We start from the raw sequence: 22,877 nt of genomic DNA, 5'->3' as shown, positions 1-22,877 counted from the left end.
ATGCATTCTATCTTAGTTTCTTCTTGTATTTCTTTAGTTTTCATGAGTAGCTAAATTTCTAGCTAGGGTTGTGGCCCAACCCTAGTGTGGGTACTTAATGGGTGTTTGATTTAGGACTTGTTTGCGATTGGGTTAGTGATATTTAGCCTAGTTCTTGCTTGAATTCAAGAATTAATGGTTGCAACATTGATTCATGCTTAATTGACTTAGTCTCTACTTGAGAAAGAGAGAGACAGTCTAGGAAAACTTGGCTAACAAGATATTGGGGTGAACGCAAGAAATTGATATCCCCAATTAAAAGGTTGAATCTAGAGATAGTAAGACCCGACTTGAGCATTTATCACTTATTTTGTGCATTACCCATTTGGACTTGAGAAGGCTAAATTGGGCAAAATCACTCAAACTATCGAGAGGTATAGAGTGGGTAATTACGTGTAATTGCTATATTACAACCCCGACCAATCAAACTTGCCCTAGAGTTTACAACCCATTAGGTAACCACCTAGGTGGAAGTCACGACCCAAGATCTTTTATAACTTGAAAAACAACCATAACCAAAAACATTGTCTCTTAGCTTTACAATTACAAGCATTAGCATAAAGGTAGAAGTAGAAACAACAATTGAAAATGTGGAAGTGTAATCTTAGGCACGTCATACATTCACACTAGATATATACCTAATCCCACATCAAGCTCCCTTGGAATCGACCCCGACTTGCGTTGGGCTTTTATTATTGCATCGACTGCCTCGCAACCTAAATTAGTGGTGTGAGTTTGGGCGACATCAATTTTTGGCGCCGTTGCCGGGGAGCTAAAAATGGATTTAGCTATATATTTGATTTTGTATGTGACTTGTCTTCTTTTCCTTCCGGGTTACTAACCTTTTTGTGAATTGATTTTAGGTACAAAAAGATTGCTCTCAACAATGATCCTCTCGGAAACATGCCTTTGGGGGATGTGGACATGGAAGATGACCCAATTGAAGAGGTTCCTCTTGAACCTCAAGCAAATAGACAAGGCCGACAGCCTCAAAACAACATTCTCGTTCCTCTCCCAAATCCACCAAGAGCGGCTCCACACTGCCATAGTCCCGCACCGCATTAGGGCGGGCAACTTTCAAATCACAAATATTATGCTTACACTGCTTGAGCAACGAGGATTCTTCACCGAGACTCCGAATTAAAATGCGTACAAGCACTTGAAAGGATTCGTGGACACCTGCTACGGTAGTAAACAGACCAATGTTTCTAAGGATGCTTTAAGGTTGAGACTATTTCCCTTTTCTCTACGGGGGAAAGCCTTTGACTGGTTAGAAAGATTGCCAAACCATTCTATCCATACATGGGAAGAATTGGCGGAAAAATTCATTGCCAAGTTCTTTTCTCCTGGACATATGGCTACTCTTAGAGATGATATTCTAGCATTCAAACAAGAATCCAATGAGCCTTTGCACGATATATGGGAGAGGTACCGCACTATGGTGAAAGAGTGCTCGAATAATGACATGACCGAGTCTATGATTCAACAGACCATCTACAGGGGGATCAATACTACCAATCAATGCGTGGTCAACCAACTTGCCGGTGGAAACTTCATGACAACACCATATGCCTAAGCTAGCAAAATCTTATATGAAATGGCGGATACCTCATCGGCATGGCAAAGTAAAACAAATGTTCCGCAAGGTGACCCCAATGTCATTCACCTACACAAGGAACTACATGATCATGGGAAATTTATCGCAGAGTTAATAACCACAATGACCCAATTAGCCAAAGCTCATCTGCAACAAGTTCAAGGGCCAAAACAAGTGAATGTGATGGAAGGTGTAAATATGATGATGAACAAGATATGGAAAAAGGTTAACAAGGGTAAAGTCGTTCGGAAAAATTCATGCAAGATGATAGTGGGTATGACCAAGGTGATTCATATAATGAGCAAGAAGAAGAAGTGCAATACGTCAACAATTATCAAGGTCAAAGAAACAATGCTCAAAATCAACAACAATGGACATCACAAGGAAATCAAGGAAATTGGAACAACCAAGGCCACCAAGGCAATTTGAGTGGTGGCAACAACAATCAAGGCAATTGGGGAAATAACAATAATCAAGGCAATTGGAATAATCAAGACAAAAGGCAATTGGGGTGTCAACAATCAAAGTAATTGGGGAGGTAATCAAGGAGGGTGGAACAATAACAACAACAACCGGGGGTCGAGTTTTCAAAGGCCCTCGATGTTCCAACCACTGAGCAATCCACCTCCCTATCCTTCTCAATACCCGAGCTCTTCTAACAATGAAATGGGATGGATTAAAAATATGTTCAAACAAATGATGGAGAAAAATGCCAACTCTGATGCTCAATTAGCCTCCCACAACACTTCAATCCGTGATTTGGAGGTTCAACTTGGCCAAATCTCACAAGCATTGAACACTCATCCTAAGGGGGCACTACCAAGTGATACTGTGGTGAACCCAAAGGGTGGGAATAATACAGGACATGTTATGGCCGTGACTACGAGAAGTGGAAAAGGTGGAGATGCAACCACTTCAAATCAAAGAAGAGGTATGGATGATGATGTAGTGGTTCAAGAAGATGAGATTCCAAGCAATGTGGTTCAAGCTAATGAAGAAGTGAAAATTGATATTGATGAGTGCGGAGGAGACCCAAGAAGAAGTGAACCCGTCTAGGGAACACGTGATTGACATACCGGAACCGGTAGTGCCAAAGACCAAGGCACCAATGCCAAGGCCTCCTCCTCCATACCCTCAAAGGCTTGCAAAGAAAAATAGTGAGAACCAATTTAAAAGGTTTATTGACATGATGAAGAATTTGTCTATCAATGTACCATTGGTTGAGGCGTTGGAACAAATACCGGGTTATGAAAAGTTCATAAAGGACTTGGTCACCAAGAATAGGTCAATGAATTCTGAAACTATAAATATGACACATCAAGTGAGTGCTATTGTGCACTCAATGGCTTCGAAATTGGAAGATCCGGGTGCTTTCACAATCCCTTGCACTATTGGGAGTGCCGACTTTGCCAAAACTTTATGTGATTTAGGGGCAAGTATCAACTTGATGCCCTACTTTGTGTTCAAAACTTTGGGAATTAGGCAATCAAGACCTACATCTTTGAGGTTGCAAATGGCAGATCTGACTATGAAGAGGCCATTAGGAATTATTGATAATGTGTTAGTCCGTGTTGATAAGTTCATCCTTCTAGTGGACTTTGTGATCCTTGATTGTGAGGTTGACTACGAGGTGCCTATTATCTTGGGTAGACCTTTCCTTGCTACGAGAAAGGCTCTTGTTTATGTGGAAGCCGGTGAGCACACCTTTCGGGTGGGTGATGAAAATGTGGTTTTCCATGAGTGCAAATCTATGAGGCAACCGAATAGTAACGAAGTTTGTTTGTTTGTGGACTTAGTGACCGAGGTGATTGTTGATGATGCTAGTGCCATGATGAATGTTGATGATACTTTGGAGGCCGTATTTCTTAATCATGATGATGATGAGAAGGATGACTATGTGGAATGTGTAAATGCATTAGAAGAAATGGGGTCGTATACTTATGAACCCCGAAAATAGTCCTTAGATTTTGAGAACCGGAAGACTCCTCCAACAAAGCCCTCAATCGAGGAGCCTCCCACTTTGGAGTTAAAGACATTGCTTTTACTTCTCAGGTATGAGTTTCTTGGCCCATGTTCTACTTTACTTGTTATTTTTTCCTCTTGTTTGACTAACGTGCAGGTAGATTCCACTTTGGCGGTGCTTCAAAAGAGGAAGAAAGCTATAGGATGGACATTGGCAGATATTTGGGGTATAAGCCCCGCCTTTTGCATGCACAAGATTATTTTGGAGGAGGATGAAAAACCCTCCATTGAACATCAAAGAAGGTTAAATGATGCAATGCAAGAGGTGGTAAAGAAGGATATCATAAAGTGGTTGGATGCCGGGGTAGTTTACCCCATTTTCGATAGCTCGTGGACCTCTCCGGTGCAATATGTCCCAAAGAAAGGGGGCATGACTGTGGTCACCAATGACAAGACTGGATTGATTCCTACAAGAACGGTGACCGAGTGGAGAGTGTGCATGGACTATCGGAAGCTTAATAAAGTCACTCGGAAAGATCATTTTTCGCTTTCATTTCTTGATCAAATGCTTGACATGTTGGCCAGATGAGCTTTTTATTGTTTCCTTGATGGATTTTCCGGCTATAATCAAATTCTCATTGCTCCAGAGGACCAAGAAAAGACTACTTTCACTTGTCCCTATGGTACTTTCGCATTCTCGCGGATGCCATTTGGGTTATGCAATGCACCGGTGACTTTTCAATGGTGTATGATTGCCATCTTCACCGACATGGTGGAGGATTTTCTTGAGGTCTTTATGGATGATTTCTCTGTGGTTGGAATTCCTTCAATGATTGCTTGAACAACTTGGATAAGGTCTTGGCAAGATGTGAGGAGACAAATTTTATTTTGAATTGGGAGAAATGTCACTCCATGGTCGAAGAAGGCATAGTCCTCGGCCACAAAATCTCAAAGCATGGTATTGAGGTCGACAAGGCCAAAATTGAGGTGATCTCCAAACTCCCTACCCCTACATCCGTGAAGGGAGTGAGGAGTTTCTTGGGTCATGCGGGATTTTATCGCCGATTCATCAAGGTCTTTTCTAAGGTGGTGAACCCCTTGTGTAAACTTTTGGAGAAGGATGCCAAGTTTCATTTGAACGAGGATTGTATGAAGGCATTTGAATTGCTCAAGTTTAGGTTGACTACTACTCATATTATCACCGCACCGAATTGGAGCTTGCCTTTTGAGCTCATGTGTGATGCTAGTGATGTGGCGGTCGGAGCAGTTTTGGGGCAGAGTATCATAAAAATCTTACATCCGATCTATTATGCTAGTAAGACCATGAATGAGGCCCAAGTCAACTACACAGTGACCGAAAAAGAGCTCCTTGCTATTGTTTTTGCTATGGAAAAGTTTAGCCCTTACTTGATGGGTACAAAGGTGATTGTTCACACCGACCATGCGGCGCTTCGATATTTGATGAGCAAGAAATATTCTAAAGCAAGACTAATGTAGTGGGTGCTTCTTTTGCAAGAGTTTGATCTAGAGATTCAAGACCGCAAAGGTAGTGAAAACCAAGTGGCGTACCACTTGTCTCGTTTGGAGGGGGAGGGGAGGCCACATGATGGCCTTGAGATAAATGATTCATTCCCCAACGAGCAACTCCTAGCCATTTCTATGACTGGGTTGCCATGGTTCGCCGACTTTGCCAATTATCTTATGAGTGGCGTTGTACCGAATGAGTTCTCTTCAAACCAAAGGAAGAAGCTCAAACATCGAATCGGATTTTCAGATTTTGCACTTTTGTCACCTTGGTACCCTTCTTAATGTGAGCCACATTGGCATAATATTCTTTAACCAAGTGCTCATTTGCATCGAGGACGCTTTGTTAAACAATTTCCATCATTTTATCTCCTAGAACTGTCTTAGGACATTTGGGTTGTGCTTGTCTAAATCCTTCATCAAGAATTGTCGCTCAAGAGTGAGCGATCTTTGGGGCCACCATTTTCTAAATCTGTTGAAGGCAGTCAAGTTGACAAATCTGTCTTCCCACATCTCCCTTCTCCTTGACCTCTCTAAACCCCCCATTGTAGCATCACCCCCTATACCATCATCATCATCATCAACATTGATTGGTGCTGCCGAGGCATGTGAGGAAGAGGGCTCAGAATCTGGGCTACCCTCTTCCGAACCTTCAGAAGAACTAGCAGCGGAAGATGACTCATCTACCAAGTGGAGTCTACCCGGGACTTGTTGTGATTGGGCTTCCGGATGTGCTTGCACGGAGTTACCCTCAAAGCTTCCCTAGATGGTAGATAATCACTGGTCTCGGAGGGTTTAGGAACTCTATTGGCGGTTGGTTTCTTGCCTATGGTCCTATGAATGGCAAGTGGTAGGTTACTCTTGCCTCAGCCTCGGCCTTAGGAGGGTCCTGCCCTCCCTTTTGATGTATCTACTCCACCACGTGATCTAACCATTGTCTGTAATTTATAACAATAAGAATCAGTTAGAGTTCAAGTTCATAGAACACAGATATATGCATGACAATTGCAAGCCAGTTGTGGAAAAACAGAAGAGGCAGTGCGAACCGCACAAAAATGAGTGCGGCCGTAGACTGCCAAGTGCGGACCGCACAAAAGTGAGTGCGGCTGCACAACCAAAAGTGCAGACCGCACAATTTTGAGTGTGGTCGCACAACCCCAGGTAGAGAATACTAGGTTCTCCGAAGTTTAGAGTGCAGACCGCACACATTTTTATACGGCCGTACACGTTTTCTAGGGACCACAAAATTTTGAGTGCGGTCCGTACATTTCAAACACTTCCAATACCCTATTTGCTAGCTATGTGGACCGCACAAAAATGCTTGCGTTCGCACAATTCGAATGGTGTCGGCACTAACTTAGGGTTCTTGAAAAATATTCACAGATTTAAGCATGGTGTGCACAAATTAGCAAGATTAGTGGACTACCCAGTCTCTAATGAGCATGTATGAAACTACCCACATGATTTTGAAACACCAATTAAGCACGTTTGATATTTTTAGGCCTAACAATTTACTAAACTAATCAAAGAAAACAAAAACAAAAATTGAGAAAATGAACAAAAATCTACATGAATTGAACATACCAGTAGTGAGTGATGCAGGTAAGAATCTAGATTGATGAAATGAGAGAAGATTTAGAGCTAATGGGTTATGCATTGTGCTTGCTTAGGGCTTGAGACTTCAGAGAGTGTAAAGTGTTAACAGTTATGAAAAGCCCTATTTATAGGTTGACCCGTCGGGACCAGAACTTACCTGAGTGCGGCCGCACAATTTTGAGTGTGGTCCGCACTCCTTACCTGTACCTTGGAAGAATTTTTGCGGTCCACACAAAAGTGAGTGCGGCCGCAAAATTTGTGCGGACCGCACAATTTTGTGTGTGGCCTCAAATTGTTAAGGAAATTTGACATGCCAAACTTCAGAATCCATGCATTTTTGATCTCCCAGTTGTGCGACCGCACATAGAATTGTGCGGCCGCAGAGTGATTATGCGGTCCGCACTTTTGTGACACTTAGCCAATTTTTCTTGCACAGTCCGTGTAATGCACACTCATTCCTACATACACTTCAAAACTAGTTAGCATAAAACAAAGCTATCTAACAAAGAAGAAAAAGATACATGGGTTGCCTCCCAGTAAGTGCCTGATTTAACGTCGTGGCACGACGCAAATCACCAATCATTTGAAAGGAAGAACCGCCATAATGTGGCCATCATCAAACTTGCCAAGATAATGTTTAATCTGGTGCCCATTGACTCTAAACACCGGTAGTGGACACGGGGAGGGAGTAGGCGAAGGTGAGGTATTTTGTTACAAGTCCAAGTACCCGTGAAAGTGGTCTAGAACTTGCCCCGAATGTGTTTCTAGGCGAAATTCTAAGTTAGCCTGGCTTGAGAAGTGATTGTAGGCTTTCCTTCAACCGTTTTGAAACCTTCCATGGTCCACCAATGATATCATCCTTAGTAAACCTTTTTGATCCTAAAGCCTTTGTTATTCGATAACCACATTACAAGCCTTTACCCATTTTATAGTGACTCTCTCTCTCTTGGCACTCGAACATTTTTTAGCACTCATGTGATTCAAATGGAAAAAACATAAGTTTGGGGGAGAGACGAGGAGCTTAAAGATGGTCTCAAGGCAAAAATAGAGAAAATAAATGAAGAAGAGGAAAGGCAAAGAAAAAGAAAGAAAGAACAAAAAGAAAGTGAATAATGTGAAAGGGTTGAAAAGATGCAAAAGAAAGTAAAAGTTCAAAGCATGGAGATAACAAAGAAGGAAAGTATGAATAGCATGACAAAGAAAGAGTGATGTCAAGTCTCTCTAATCCCCCTAAAGGAAAAGAAAATGACTCAAAGAGTCGGCAAAGTAAGAGAGAAAAAGAGAATATGAAGTGCTAAAGGGAAGATGAACCAATCTGATATTTCCCTCCTTAGTCCAAAAGGCTTCATTACATGCCGAAAAAGCCCTACGTGATTTCAAGCCGAGCGATCTTACATTAGTGGTGATCTACATGAGGGGCAAGCATATAGTACTTAGAGCCGGGATTGTGGCATTCTTTTGAGAGTAATGAGCGAGTCTTTCTCGTGTCATTCAATTGAATTCTTCATTCGTGAGTGAGATGAGCTTCCGGAGAGTATAGAAGGAGGAGTTTGGGATCCACAACGACTTGCATGAAAGTGAGAGCTTCCTTGATGAATAAAGTCAACCCTTGATGCTCAAGTGCCACATTAGAGCCATTTGTGCTTCAACATTCAAATCATAGGCTTGTTAATGATTTCATGAGTGTGTGGGTAATTATTGGTCCCAATTGATTTGTGTTCAACTCAACTTAGGCTAGCTGAAATTTCCCTTTTTCTACTGGAGGTGGGAATTGCCTTAATCGCTTGAGGACAAGCAAAAGCATAAGTTTGGGGAGTTGATAAGTAGGGATTTTGACCGCTTATTTGCTCTCTTTTACTTGCGTTTTAGCTCAAAATGCTTAAAGATATTCTCGAGAACTAATGAAATGAGCTATATTGCAGGAATATTGGAAAACGAGCCAAAGAAGTGAAAATTACCTCAAAAAGGAATCAAAATTGGACAAGGACCAAAACAAGGCAAAAATGCTTACAGTGCGGCCGCAAACAATGAAGAAGCCCTGTCAGATTAGCTTCAGAGTATGCGGACCGCATAATTTTGGTGCGGCCGCAGAAGAGAGATTCAAAGAGTTGGAATTTTGGGCAAGCTGAAGAAATGCGGACCGCACCATTATAGTGCGACCGTAGGATGCCAAGTACGGTCGCACTCACTATTATGTCGCCCGTAAATGACCAGAATCAGAGAGCCTTGATTGAAGTTGTACGGACCGTACTATTATTGTGCGGCCGCGGGATTCAAAGGTGTGGCCGCATTCATAATTATGCGGTCCGCAGAAGAAGGTCCAAGTCCCAGCCCAAGTCAAGTGTGTGACCGCACTCAGAAATGTGCGGTCCGCACAATTAGATGAAGTGCGGACACATCCCACTCTTATGCGACCACAGAAGGTACAATTGACCAGTCAAGCTAAGAGTGCAGACCGCACACAGAATTGTGCGGCCGCACAACCTCCCCAGGGGCATTTTTGTCAGATATTTTCAGCTTAATATAAATAGAACTTTTTGTCATTTTATGGTAAGTTTTGTGCACCTGAACATTTAGAGCCGTTTTTATTTACTGTATTGGGAAACTTTGTACTAGCTTAGTATTTAAACATTAGATTTTCTTTCCTTAATCAATTATTATGCATTCTATCTTAATTTCTTCTTGTATTTCTTCATTTTTCATGAGTAGATAAATTTCTAGCTAGGGTTGTGGCCCAACCCTAATGTGGGTACTTAATAGGTATTTGATTTAGGACTTGTTTGTGATTGTCTTAGTGATATTTAGCCTAGTTCTTGCTTGAATGAAAGAATTAATGGTTGCAAACATTGATTCATGCCTAATTGACTTAGTCTCTACTTGAGAAAGAGAGACTAAGTCTAGGAAAATTTGGCTAACAAGAAATTGGGGTGAACTCAAGAAATTGATAGCCCCAATTAAAGGGTTGAATCTAGAGATAGTAAGACGCGATTTGAGCATTTATCACTTATTTTGTGCAATACCCATTTGGACTTGAGAAAGCCAAATTGGGCAAAATCACTCAAACTACCGAGAGGTATAGAATGGGTAATTGTGTGTAATTGCAATATTACAACCCCGACCAATCAAACTTGTCCTAGAGTTTACAACCCATTAGGTAACCACCTAGATGGAAGTCACGACCCCAGATCTTTTATAACTTGAAAAATAACCAAAACCAAAAACATTGTCTCTTAGATTTACAATTACAAGCATTAGCATAAAGGTAGAAGTAGTAACAACAATTGAAAATGTGGAAGTGTAATCTTAGGCACGTCATACATACCAAACACCTCTCCCGCAAAATGGTGGCTCAGGGTCCTAAGTCTCCCCTCACATACCAAACACCTCCACCTACATACCAAATGCCTCCACCCACATACCAGCCTTCACCCCTAGATATCAACAACCTGCTACCACCTACCACACCTATAACACTTAACCCGCATATTATCACTCACCACCACCCACCCGCCAAAATTACCAAAAACCAAGACCGAACTTCGACTACATACCACCTAGACAATACACCTCAATTATTGAACCCATAGACCAAGTGTACGAGAGACTGAAGGTTGTTGGTTATGTCACTCTCATTCCTGCCGCTTTCCATGGAGAATTCTTCTCAGTAGGTTAACCCCAACAAAACATGTGCCTATCATTCAGGCATGAAGGGTTATATCATTGATGAGTGTCGTACACTGAAGGACATAATTCAGACATTAATTGACACTAAAGTCATACAGGCAAAGGAAGTTGCACCAAATGTTCGTAACAATCCTCTCCCGTATCACAGAGGTGAGGGAGTGAACGTGATAGAGACTGATGAGGAATGGGATCCGGAAAGGTCAATTGGACTCATTCGAGAGGGAGATGATCCTAAAACATCTCTCACCCTCACACCCATTGTATTACAAACCCAAGCACCATTTGAAGTCGAGGTAACCACACCAGCAATGTTTGAAGTCGAGGTAACCACACATTTCACTATGATAGTAGCTCCCACGCCATCTTAAAAGTCTGATACTATCCCATGGTATTATGTTGCGGAAGCAAGGAGGAAAGAAAGACAAAATGGAGGAAACAGGTGTGGCACAAGGCATGACTAGAACTGGCAAAGTTTATACACCTGAGCACTTGGGAGGAACAAGCAAGGAAGCTGCATCTAAGCCGTCTGTTGTTGAGACTGGCCATGATGACCTTTGGAAAAAAGTACAAGCAAGGGAATACTCTGTCGTCTATCATCTAAACAAAACTCCCGCTCAAATATCCATCTTATAACTGTTGCAAAACTCCAAGACACACAGGAATGCCTTGATGGAAGTGCTGAGTAAAGCTTATGTACCTACCGACATCACTAGTGGGGAGATGGCCAACATGGTCGGGCAGGTACTGGAAAGCCACAAAATCACCTTTCACGAGGGTGAATTACCACCAGAAGGACTAAGTCATAACAGGGCACTACACATCACAGTGCAATTTGAGGATGAGTTCATCGTCAGGGTCCTGATAGATGGGGGTTCAAGTCTCAATATATGCCCATTGACTACTCTAAAGAGGTTGGGTAAAGACCTGCACGAGATACGGATGGGAAGTATGAATGTAAAGGCATTTGATGGATCCCAAAGAGCCACAATCGGAGAAATAAACCTCTACCTGCAAATGGGCCCAACCTGGTTTGATGTTGAGTTCCAAGTGCTGGATATATCTGCTACCTATAATCTTTTGTTGGGACGACCCTAGATACACGCTGTTGGGGCAGTGGCTTCTACTCTATATCAGGCTGTGAAGTTTGAATGGAATCATCAAGAAGTGATTATCCATGGGGATGGAAGCAACCCCATCCACACCAATCAGACTATTCCCGTCATCGAGAATAGAAAGAAGCTGGTTGGAGAAACATACCATCGCATTGAGCGAGTCAATGCAATTGAAAAGGATTGATGGTGGAGTAACAAGATAGAAAGCATATTAATATGGACAGGATATGAACCTGGCAAGGGTCTCAGCAAAAACCTCCAAGGGATCACCAAACCCGTACAACCGCAGCGTCATGGCACAACCTTTGGGCTCAGAGACGAATATACTTGGCAAGAATACCAGGATTGGTCGCCGCCATGGCATGGTCCTTATTATCCGCTGAAAAATTCAGTACCACCTCCGCACCATACATTCCATCAAGCTAACATAATGTGGGGATCTGAGGAAGATGAAGTCTTAGCTGGCATGAAGAAACTATTTTCGAATGAAGAAGATATGGATTGTTGTGCAATAGTTGAGGAGGAGGAGGAAGAGGAGGAAGACCTTACCATTCAGACCGTGGGGAAAAGAGTTGTTCTCAAAAACTGGACTGCTGCACCATCCCGGGCTCATCGAGTTCCTGGGTAGCTTGGAAGATTAACATCAATTATTTTTAAGCATTTGAGACATATTCAGTATTTTGCTTTGAAATAATTGCTCGAGTCACCGAGCCGTATTTGTTAACGTTTTAAATATTTTAATTAATGCATTACTACTTTTCGTATTTACTATTATTCCCTACATTAATTTTCTTTTTATAGCATTATTATTACATATCCCGATGAACCTGTGACTGTGACATGTAATGAGACAATGCAACATAAGGATAGTGATTCAGAAGACCTGGAAGATGATACGATACATGAGGAAATCGTGAGAGAAGTGGAAAACTTTGAAAACAAGCCAAAGTCCAATTTGGACAAAACTGAAGCAGTTAACATAGGGGATTCCGAATTGGTCAAGGAAACACGCATAAGCATTTATCTATCACCGTCAGAGAAAGAAGAGTACATCAGATTCCTAAAAGAATATGAAGATATCTTTGCAGGGTCCTACGACGATATGATGGGTTTGAGCACGTCCATAGTAGATCACAAGTTACCCATGAATCCTACATGTCAAATGGTAAAGCAGAAGCTCAGAAAATTCAAGTCGTACATAAGTTTGAAGATAAAAGAGGAGATCACCAAGCAGATCAAAGCCAAGGTTCTTAGAGTGGTCGAGTAACTGACTTGGTTGGCCAACATCGTGGCAGTTTCGAAGAAAGATGGGAAAGTCAAAGTATGTGTTAACTAAACAGAGTAAGTCCCAAAGATGATTTCCCGTTGCCTAATAAATTGATCGACAACTGTACCAAACATGAACTCCAATCCTTTGTGGATTGCTTCGCGGGGTACCATCTGATCTGGATGGATGCGGAGGATGCTGAAAAGACAACCTTCATCATGTTATGGGGAATATATTGTTATAAAATGATACCATTTGGTCTGAAAAATGCTGGAGTCACCTACAGAGAGCCATGATAACTATTTTACATGACATGATACACAAAGATATAGAAGTGTACGTGGATAACGTTATCATCAAATCCAAAAAGGAATACGGATCACATAGTGGATCTGAGGAAATTCTTCAATCGGCTTCGAAGGTATAATCTGAAACTGAATCCTGCAAATTGTGCTTTCGGAGTCCCTGCCGAAATTGAGTTAGACCCATCAAAAGTCAAAGCAATCCAAGACTTACCACCTCTGAAGAAGAAGAAAGATGTGATGAGCTTTTTAGGGCGTCTTAATTACATCAGTCGCTTCATAACACAATCAACAGTGATATGTGAGCCGATCTTCAAAATACTGAGGAAAGATGTAGCAATAAGTTGGACTGAAGAATACCAGAAAGCCTTCGACAAAATCAAGGAGTATTTATCCAAACCGCCTGTTCTGGTCCCACCAGAGCCTGAAAGACCACTATTGTTTTATTTGTCTGTACTGGATGGAGATTTCGGTTGTGTTTTGGGACAACATGATAAAAATGGAAGAAAAGAGCAGACAATATATTATTTGAGCAAGAAATTTAGACCCTATGAAGCCTGGTACTCTTTGTTGGAACGCACCTGCTGTGCTTTGACATGGATAGCTTAGAAGTTGAGGCATTATTTCTGTGCATACACTACATATCTCATATCGAGGATGGATCTACTGAAATATATCTTTCAGAAGCCCATGCCTACGGGTAAGTTAGCAAAGTGGCAAATATTGCTGAGTGAGTTTGACATTATCTATGTAACTCAGAAGGCGGTCAAAGGGCAAGCATTGGTGGATCATCATGCAGAAAATCCCGTAGACCGAGAATACGAACCATTGAAAACCTCGATGAGGAGGTATCATTCGTGGTAAAAGATATCACTGAAGTATATGATGGTTGGAGAATGTTCTTCGACGGAGCAGTAAACTTAAAAGGAGTAGGTATCAGAGCTATTTTGGTATCAGAAACCGGCCAACATTATTCGGTATCTGCAAAACTCAAGTTTCCATGCACCAACAATATGGCAGAATATGAGGCTTGCATCTTGGGACTCAGATTGGCCATTGACATGAATGTTTAGGAGCTGTTGGTAATTGGAGATTCTGATCTGTTGGTGCATCAGGTTTTAGGAGAATGGGCTACAAAGAACACCAAAATATTACCATATTTGCACCGTTCACAAAAGCTGATCAAAAGGTTCATAAAGATAGAATTCAAACATGTTCCGAGAGTCCAAAATGAGTTTGCAGATGCATTGGACACTCTATCTTCCATGATACAACACCCAGACAAGAACTTCATCGATCCTGTCCCAATAGGAATTCATAAACAACCAGCTTATTGTGCTCATGTTGAAGAAGAGAGCGATAGAAATCCATGGTTCCACGACATCAAGGAATATTTGGCAAAAGGAGAATATCCAGAGCACTCTACCCATACTCAGAAGCACAAGCTTCAAAGATTAGCCAACCATTTCTTTCAAAGCGGAGGAATTCTGTATAGAAGAACTCCTGACTTGGGATTATTACGGTGTGTCGATGCCAAGAAAGCTTCCAGATTGCTCGAGGAAATACATGCTGGAACCTGCGGACCACACATGAATGGTTTCACCTTAGCCAAAAAGATACTAAGAGCAGGGTATTTTTGGATGACTATGGAAACAAACTGCACCAAGTATATTCAGAAATTGCACCAATGCCAGATACATGCTGATATGATACGAGTGTCACCCAATGAACTCAATACAACAAGTGCACCCTGGCCTTTCTCTGCTTGGGGCATGGATGACATCGGTCCAATCGAACCCGCCGCTTCAAATAAGCATAGGTTCATTCTAGTGGCCATAGATTATTTCACAAAATGGGTCGAAACCGCATCTTACAAAACTGTAACTATGAAGGCCGTCACAGATTTTGTTCGGGATCGCATTGTTTGTCGGTTCGGAATGCCAGAGTCAATCATCACCGACAATGCCATCAATCTCAACAGTGACCTAATTAAGGCCATGTGCGAAACTTTCAAGATCAAGCATAAGAATTCCACGGCATACAGGCCATAAATTAATGGAGCTGTAGAGGCCGCTAACAAGAACATCAAGAAGATACTAAGGAAAATGGTAGATAATTACAAGCAATGGCACGAGAAGTTTCCATTTTCTCTGCTCGGGTATCGTACCATGGTTCGCACATCAACTGGGAAAACTATTTACCTATTGGTTTATGGAACTGAAGTAGTTATTCCTGCCAAAGTAGAAATCCCTTCTTTGAGAATTATACAAGAAGTCGAGCTCAGCGATGCAGAATGGGTACAGGGGCACTATGAACAACTGGCTCTCATTAATGGAAAGAGAATGAATGCAGTATGTCACAGTCCACTATACCAGAACAGAATGGCAAGAGTTTTCAACAAAAAGGTCAGACCAAGGCAATTTATACAAGGGCAGTTGGTGCTAAAGTGGATCTTCCTACATCAGGATGAAGCCAAGGGGAAGTTCTCACCTATCTGGCAAGATCCTGACATGGTTCATCGAGTATTAACAGGAGGAGCACTCATACCTGTAGAAATGGATGGAGAGATTTGGCCAAAACCTATCAACTCAGACACAGTCAAGAGATACTATGTTTAGGATTGTTTACATTACTTCACTTGATGTAACTGAACTACGCTTGACCTGATTCCCGTTTAAGAGGGGATACGTAGTCAGCTCTGTGGGTTCGGTCACATCTTAATAAAATCTTCATCTTCCCCATGATCGGAAATTTGGGACCAGATTGCAAGTTCAGCTAACTTCATCATATGTGGAACAACCAAAAGTATCGCATTTAAACTGGGCAGAATTTTGAGGGGAACACTAAAAGTTTCTAAGGCAATGAGGTTGCAATGTCTCTTAAATGTGTCACAGTCACCGGTTCATCTAAATTATTTGATATCACATACTACATTTTAAATAATTATATTTTCGCAAATAATTTGTCAAATGCACGCATATGTTTTCGAAAACTTTGTTTTTATGACAGCCAAACGTTACCCAGGGTAACTCAAACAAGATCTCGAGACATGAGTAAAGGCGAAGCAAAGAATCAAGAGCACGAACCAACCGTTCCCCACAAAACTCACAATTTTCCTTTGAATGCAGGTACGATAGACACAACAGTAATATTCACAAATACATACACACAGCAAAATCACTACCTCCGTGACGACAAGTTGCTAAATGCAAACACATCAAGCTAAGAAATACTATACTCTCTCGCAACCAATCATTGTTTTTCTTGTGTAAGGCTAAGCACTGCCTTTCTCTGCATAAGTCTAAGCATTGTCCCCATTTCTTGCATGAGGCTAAGCATTGCCTCTGTAATTACATAAGGCTAAGCACTGCCTTTCTCTGCATGAGACTAAGAATTGTCTCCATTTCTTGCATGAGGCTAAGCATTGCCTCCGTAATTGCATAAGGTTAAGCATTGCCTTTCTTTGGATGAGACTAAGCACTGTCTCCATTTCTTGCATGAGGTTAAGTGTCGCCTCCGTAATTGCATAAGGCTAAGCACTGCCTTTATCTTCATGAGACTAAGCATTGTCTCCATTTCTTGCATGAGGCTAAGCATTGCCTTCTTAATTGCGTAAGGCTAAGCATTACCTTTCTATGCATGAGAGTAAACATTGTCTCCTCTTCTTGCATGAGGCTAAGCACTTCCTTCCTAATTGCATAAGGCTAAGCATTACCTTTCCTTGTATGAGACTAAGCATTGTCTCCCATCTTTGCATGAGACTAAGCATTGTCTCCTCTTCTTGCATGAGGCTAAGCATTGCCTCCCTAGTTGCATAAGGCTAAGCACTGCATTTCCCTGCATGAGACTAAGCATTGTCTCCTCTTCTTGCATAAGGCTAAGCACTGCCTCCCTAATTGCATGAGGCTAAGCACTGCCTCCCTAATTGCATAATGCTAAGCATTGCCTTTCCTTGCGTGAGACTAAATACTATCTCCACTGTGCTACCTAAGACCTAGCATTATCTCTTTGGTCACCTAGGGCTAAGCGTCGTCCTCATCTCACACAAGACTAAGCCTTGTCTTGTCTCATCCTCGCATATAACTAGGCATCATATCTTTGCATTTCATGGGTTGAAACATCGCCAATTTGTCGAAAGGCATCATAGTCCGAAGGCATCATCCTCATAGCCTAAGGACATCATGTCATGGTCAGAGGATCTCACGAAACTGCATATCATTATTCAAAGGCGTCATAGTCTAGAGGCACCATCCTCATGGCCCGAGGACACCATTTCATGGCCTGTAAATCCCTTATCATACGCTTCATGGCCCAGGACGTCATGGTCTAAAGACATCATCCTCACTGTCCAAAGACAACCTTCATGGTCCAAAGGGAATTTGCATCACGTTTAAACTTTCGCAATAACCCATATATATATATATATATATATATATTCGCATGCACCGTGTTTTAAGTTTTGTAGGTAATCCAGGAGGTAACCATTCTACAAACGGGAGCGATCATTCCCCTCTCAATTCGGCCAAAATCGGTCATCATTTTCTTTACCCGATAACTCTTTCATCATTCCCGGGTAAAGAGGGGCAACTGTTGATACCCAATTTAGCCCTTATATTCTTTCAAATAGCATGTATACTTTCAAAATATCATTCTGCATCACTGTTTAATTTACAAGATCTATATGAGCATTGTTTTTTCATAATTTTCAGAGTTTTAAAATTAATATTTCTTGAATTTAAATTACTTGAATATTTACCAATTATATCATTAAATTATTTCTTGTGATGACTTAATCATCCAAACTATTATTTGCACCTATATACATGCTTCAAATATTTTTACTTCATTTCATATAATTATATTGGTATGTTTAGGCTATTCGCACAATCTTACAATAATAGCCTATATTTGGAAAATTTATTGTATTTGTCATTTTATTCAAGGTCAAAATAATATTTTACAGTTTTTATAATGTCCTACTATTATTGTAAAGTATTAATTTGCATAAATAGCATTTTCATATATTTATTTAACTATTTTTATTAAATTCTTTCCCTTTTAATCTCTTATTTAAAAGTTGGCCCAACTTTTGAGCTAATTTTAGGACCAAAACAAGACCCAAATCCCTAGCCCAATCCCCAACCCGGTCGATACCCTTTAAAATAACTCGCCCCGCTTCCCCTTTTGATCTTGGACGTTGATCTCAAATGATCAACGACCCATAATTAACCTACCCATCTCTTTATATCCCCTCACCCAAAAAACCCTAACCCATTTCACCCGCCTAATGCCTCTAAACGCTCTCCCCTCTCTTTCAGAAACCCTAGTCGCCCTTCTCAACCTTCTCCGAATCCGGTTCAATCGTGGATTCCTTCTGTGATTTTCTTACCTTTTATGTGTTACCTCAGTATTATTTACAAGATAACGGTATTACATAGTACTTGCTCCATTTTTGGCAAATATCAATCTTCGAATCAAGGGAGATTAGCTTCACCCTTCGGTATTTGGACGATATTTCGTCCATATGCGTCATGGCAAGGTCGTACGGGTTCGATTCAATGAGAGTTTTGACTATTTTTGGTTCTCCATCATGAACTAGGGTTTACCTATTTTTTCTCCTAATCAGATTAAATTGATTCTGCATGTTATTATTTCCTTATTTATGTTTGATTTTATATTGTTTCCTTGTTTGTTTGTTTGATTTCTACTACTATATAAACCCCTCCCCATTCCCCTTTGAAAAGGACTTTTAATCACGAGATTCAAAAAATAACTAAAGGTTGTCACTTTATTATTCTCTCATTCTCTTGTTCTATACTTTGGCTCTTGGCCGGCTAAAAGCCAAGGCCACCGGAATTTGATTTTTTAACTTTTCTTGGTGCGAGCACTACCCGGGGTTCGTTTGAAGCCTTTGGGAACTCTTAAACACTAAGACTCTGGGTTCTATTGCTCTTTGTTGACGTTCAGAGTATTGTGGAGTTTGTTCTTTCTTGTTTGTCTATTTGTCAAGCGATAACTGGTAAGTTCCTTAGCTTGTTTGCAATTTTATTCCCCTGTGTTCATGATTTGAATATTCATACCTCTGAAATTTCACGACCTAATGTGTTTCTAGACCATCTCTATGTGCAACCTTGTTGGCGTTGAACTCGTTTTGTGATATGAACTTCTATAGCATTTGATTTTACCTAAAACTGCTAGTTCTGAGATATGTTTATGCTTAACTTGAATAATTCGGACTCTTTTAAGTTCGTTTAGCCTAATGTGTCGATACCTGAATGTTTACATTTGTTGCTTGGCATGAGTTTGCTTCCCTGTTTTGTTCTGGTTTCCTGTAATGACTGACTCGTATCTATACTGTGTCCTAATCTATGTTAGGACCTTCAATCTAGCTATGACCTTCTCCCATGCTATTTTGTTACTCATTATGTCTTCGGTTTTCCCAAATCATGTATCCCCTGGTGATTAGTTGGGACCTTTAGAGTAACCATCTTAACGTGTGTTTCCTTATAATGTTTGATACTGTTTTGTCTTAGTGATATAAGTTAGCATATCTACTTTCTAGTGTTGTGATGGATATTCAACATAATATGGACCCCCAGCTTTAAATCCTTTAAGTTAGTGCTCTACTTTAAACTCGTTTGGCATTGTGCACCTTTGTATGTAAATCTTGTAGTCCCTGAAAGCCTGATTCCCCTGCTTCTTACAAAATATTTTCTGCCCAATATGCTAAGTGTTTGAACTTGTGATATCAACCTGTCTTTTGTGTTTTTGTTGATTCTCTTTGCTTGTATGTTCTTTCTTTAATCACCTCTTCTATGTCTACTTCTAAATTTTAAGTGGACCTCTTCAAATTCTATCTCCAATGCGCTACCTAAGACATAGCATTATCTCTTTGGTCACCTAGGGCTAAGCGTCGTCCTCATCTCACACAAGACTAAGCCTTGTCTTGTCTCGTCCTCGCATATGACTAGGCATCATATCTTTGCATTCCATGGGTTGAAACATCGCCAATTTGTCCAAAGGCATCATAGTCCGAAGGCATCATCCTCATAGCCTAAGGACATCATGTCATGGTAAGAGGATCTCTCGAAACTGCATATCATTATTCAAAGGCGTCATAGTCTAGAGGCACCATCCTCATGGCCCGAGGACACCATTTCATGGCCTGCGAATCCCTTATCATACGCTTCATGGCCCAGGACGTCATGGTCTAAAGACATCATCCTCACTGTCCAAAGACAACCTTCATAGTCCAAAGGGAATTTGCATCACGTTTAAACTTTCGCAATAAATATATATATATATATATATATATATATATATATATATATATATATATCGCATGCACCGTGTTTTAAGTTTTGTAGTTAATCCAGGAGGTAACCATTCTACAAACGGGAGCAATCATTCCCCTCTCAATTCGGCCAAAATCTGTCATCATTTTCTTTACCCGATAACTCTTTCATCATTCCCGGGTAAAGAGGGGCAATTGTTGATACCCAATTTAGCCCTTATATTCTTTCAAATAGCATGTATACTTTCAAAATGTCATTCTGCATCACTATTTAATTTACAAGATCTATATGAGCATTGTTTTTTCATAATTTTTAGAGTTTTAAAATTAATATTTCTTGAATTTAAATTACTTGAATATTTACCAATTATATCATTAAATTATTTCTTGTGATGACTTAATCATCCAAACTATTATTTGCAAATATTTTTACTTCATTTCATATAATTATATCGGTATGTTTAGGCTATTCGCACAATCTTACAATAATAGCCTATATTTGAAAAATTTATTGTATTTGTCATTTTATTCAAGGTCAAAATAATATTTTACTATTTTTATAATGTCCTACTATTATTGTAAAGTATTAATTTGCATAAATAGCATTTTCATATATTTATTTAACTATTTTTATTAAATTCTTTCCCTTTTAATCTCTTATTTAAAAGTTGGCCCAACTTTTGAGCTAATTTTAGGACCAAAACAAGACCCAAATCCCTAGCCCAATCCCCAAGCCCAAGCCAAATGACCCCTAAATCCCCAACCCGGTCGATACCCTTTAAAATAACTCGCCTCGCTTCCCCTTTTGATCTTGGCCGTTGATCTCAAATGATCAACGGCCCATAATTATCCTACCCATCTCTTTATATTCCCTCACCCAAAAAACCCTAACCCATTTCACCCGCCTGACGCCTCTAAATGCTATCCCCTCTCTTTCAGAAACCCTAGTTGCCCTTCTCAACCTTCTCCGAATCCGGTTCAATCATGGATTCCTTCTGTGATTTTCTTACCTTTTATGTGTTACCTCAGTATTATTTACAAGATAACGGTATTACATAGTACTTGCTCCATTTTTGGCAAATATCAATCTTCGAATCAAGGGAGATTAGCTTCACCCTTCGGTATTTGGACGATATTTCGTCCATATGCGTCATGGCAAGGTCGTACGGGTTCGATTCAATGAGAGTTTTGACTATTTTTGGTTCTCCATCATGAACTAGGGTTTACCTATTTTTTCTCCTAATCAGATTAAATTGATTTTGCATGTTATTATTTCCTTATTTATGTTTGATTTTATATTGTTTCCTTGTTTGTTTGCTTGATTTCTACTACTATATAAACCCCTCCCCATTCCCCTTTGAAAAGGACTTTTAATCACGAGATTCAAAAAATAACTAAAGGTTGTCACTTTATTATTCTCTCATTCTCTTGTTCTATACTTTGGCTCTTGGCCGGCTAAAAGCCAAGGCCACCGGAATTTGATTTTTTAACTTTTCTTGGTGCGAGCACTACCCGGGGTTCGTTTGAAGCCTTTGAAAACTCTTACACACTAAGACTGGGTTCTATTGCTCTTTGTTGACGTTCAGAGTATTGTGGAGTTTGTTCTTTCTTGTTTGTCTATTTGTCAAGCGATAACTGGTAGGTTCCTTAGCTTGTTTGCAATTTTATTCTCCTGTGTTCATGATTTGAATATTCATACCTCTGAAATTTCACGACCTAATGTGTTTCTAGACCATCTCTATGTGCAACCTTGTTGGCGTTAAACTCGTTTTGTGATATGAACTTCTATAGCATTTGATTTTACCTAAAACTGCTAGTTCTGAGATATGTTTATGCTTAACTTGAATAATTCGGACTCTTTAAGTTCGTTTAGTCTAATGTGTCGATACCTGAATGTTTACATTTGTTGCTTGGCATGAGTTTGCTTCCCTGTTTTATTCTGGTTTCCTGTAATGACTGACTCGTATCTATACTGTGTCCTAATCTATGTTAGGACCTTCAATCTAGCTATGACCTTCTCCCATGCTATTTTGTTACTCATTATGTCTTCAGTTTGCCCAAATCATGTATCCCCTGGTGATTAGTTGGGACCTTTAGAGTAACCATCTTAGCGTGTGTTTCCTTATAATGTTTGATACTGTTTTGTCTTAGTGATATAAGTTAGCATGTCTATTTCTAGTGTTGTGATGGATATTCAACATAATATGGACCCCCAAGCTTTAAATCCTTTAAGTTAGTGCTCTACTTTAAACTCGTTTGGCATTGTGCACCTTTGTATGTAAATCTTGTAGTCCCTGAAAACCTGATTCCCCTGCTTCTTACAAAATATTTTCTGCCCAATATACTAAGTGTTTGAACTTGTGATATCAACCTGTCCTTTGTGTTTTTGTTGATTCTCTTTGCTTGTATGTTCTTTGTTTAATCACCTCTTATATGTCTACTTCTAAATTTTAAGTGGACCTCTTCAAATTCTATCTCGACTGTGCTACCTAAGACCTAG

The 22,877-nt window shown here is 40.4% G+C and overlaps 2 protein-coding genes across 2 annotated transcripts; both read left to right on the top strand.

Annotated features, from left to right (window-relative positions):
- The first annotated feature begins 11,944 nt into the window (after nt 1-11,944).
- On the top strand, nt 11,945-14,156 carry LOC138910002 (uncharacterized). Its single transcript, XM_070201219.1, has 4 exons — nt 11,945-12,138; nt 12,316-12,777; nt 13,203-13,555; nt 13,843-14,156. The coding sequence occupies exons 1-4, from the start codon at nt 11,945-11,947 to the stop codon at nt 14,154-14,156; spliced, it is 1,323 nt and encodes a 440-aa protein (XP_070057320.1).
- Nucleotides 14,157-15,188: 1,032 nt separating this feature from the next.
- On the top strand, nt 15,189-19,624 carry LOC138910001 (uncharacterized). Its single transcript, XM_070201218.1, has 3 exons — nt 15,189-15,632; nt 19,051-19,102; nt 19,617-19,624. Exons 1-3 carry the CDS (start codon nt 15,189-15,191, stop codon nt 19,622-19,624), a joined length of 504 nt encoding a protein of 167 aa, XP_070057319.1.
- Nucleotides 19,625-22,877: the final 3,253 nt, after the last annotated feature.

Source organism: Nicotiana tomentosiformis, chromosome 4, assembly GCF_000390325.3.
Source record: "Nicotiana tomentosiformis chromosome 4, ASM39032v3, whole genome shotgun sequence".
NCBI lineage: Eukaryota > Viridiplantae > Streptophyta > Magnoliopsida > Solanales > Solanaceae > Nicotiana > Nicotiana tomentosiformis.
The sequence above is the reverse complement of the archived record's forward strand: the minus strand, read 5'-3'. Positions and strand labels throughout refer to the sequence as shown.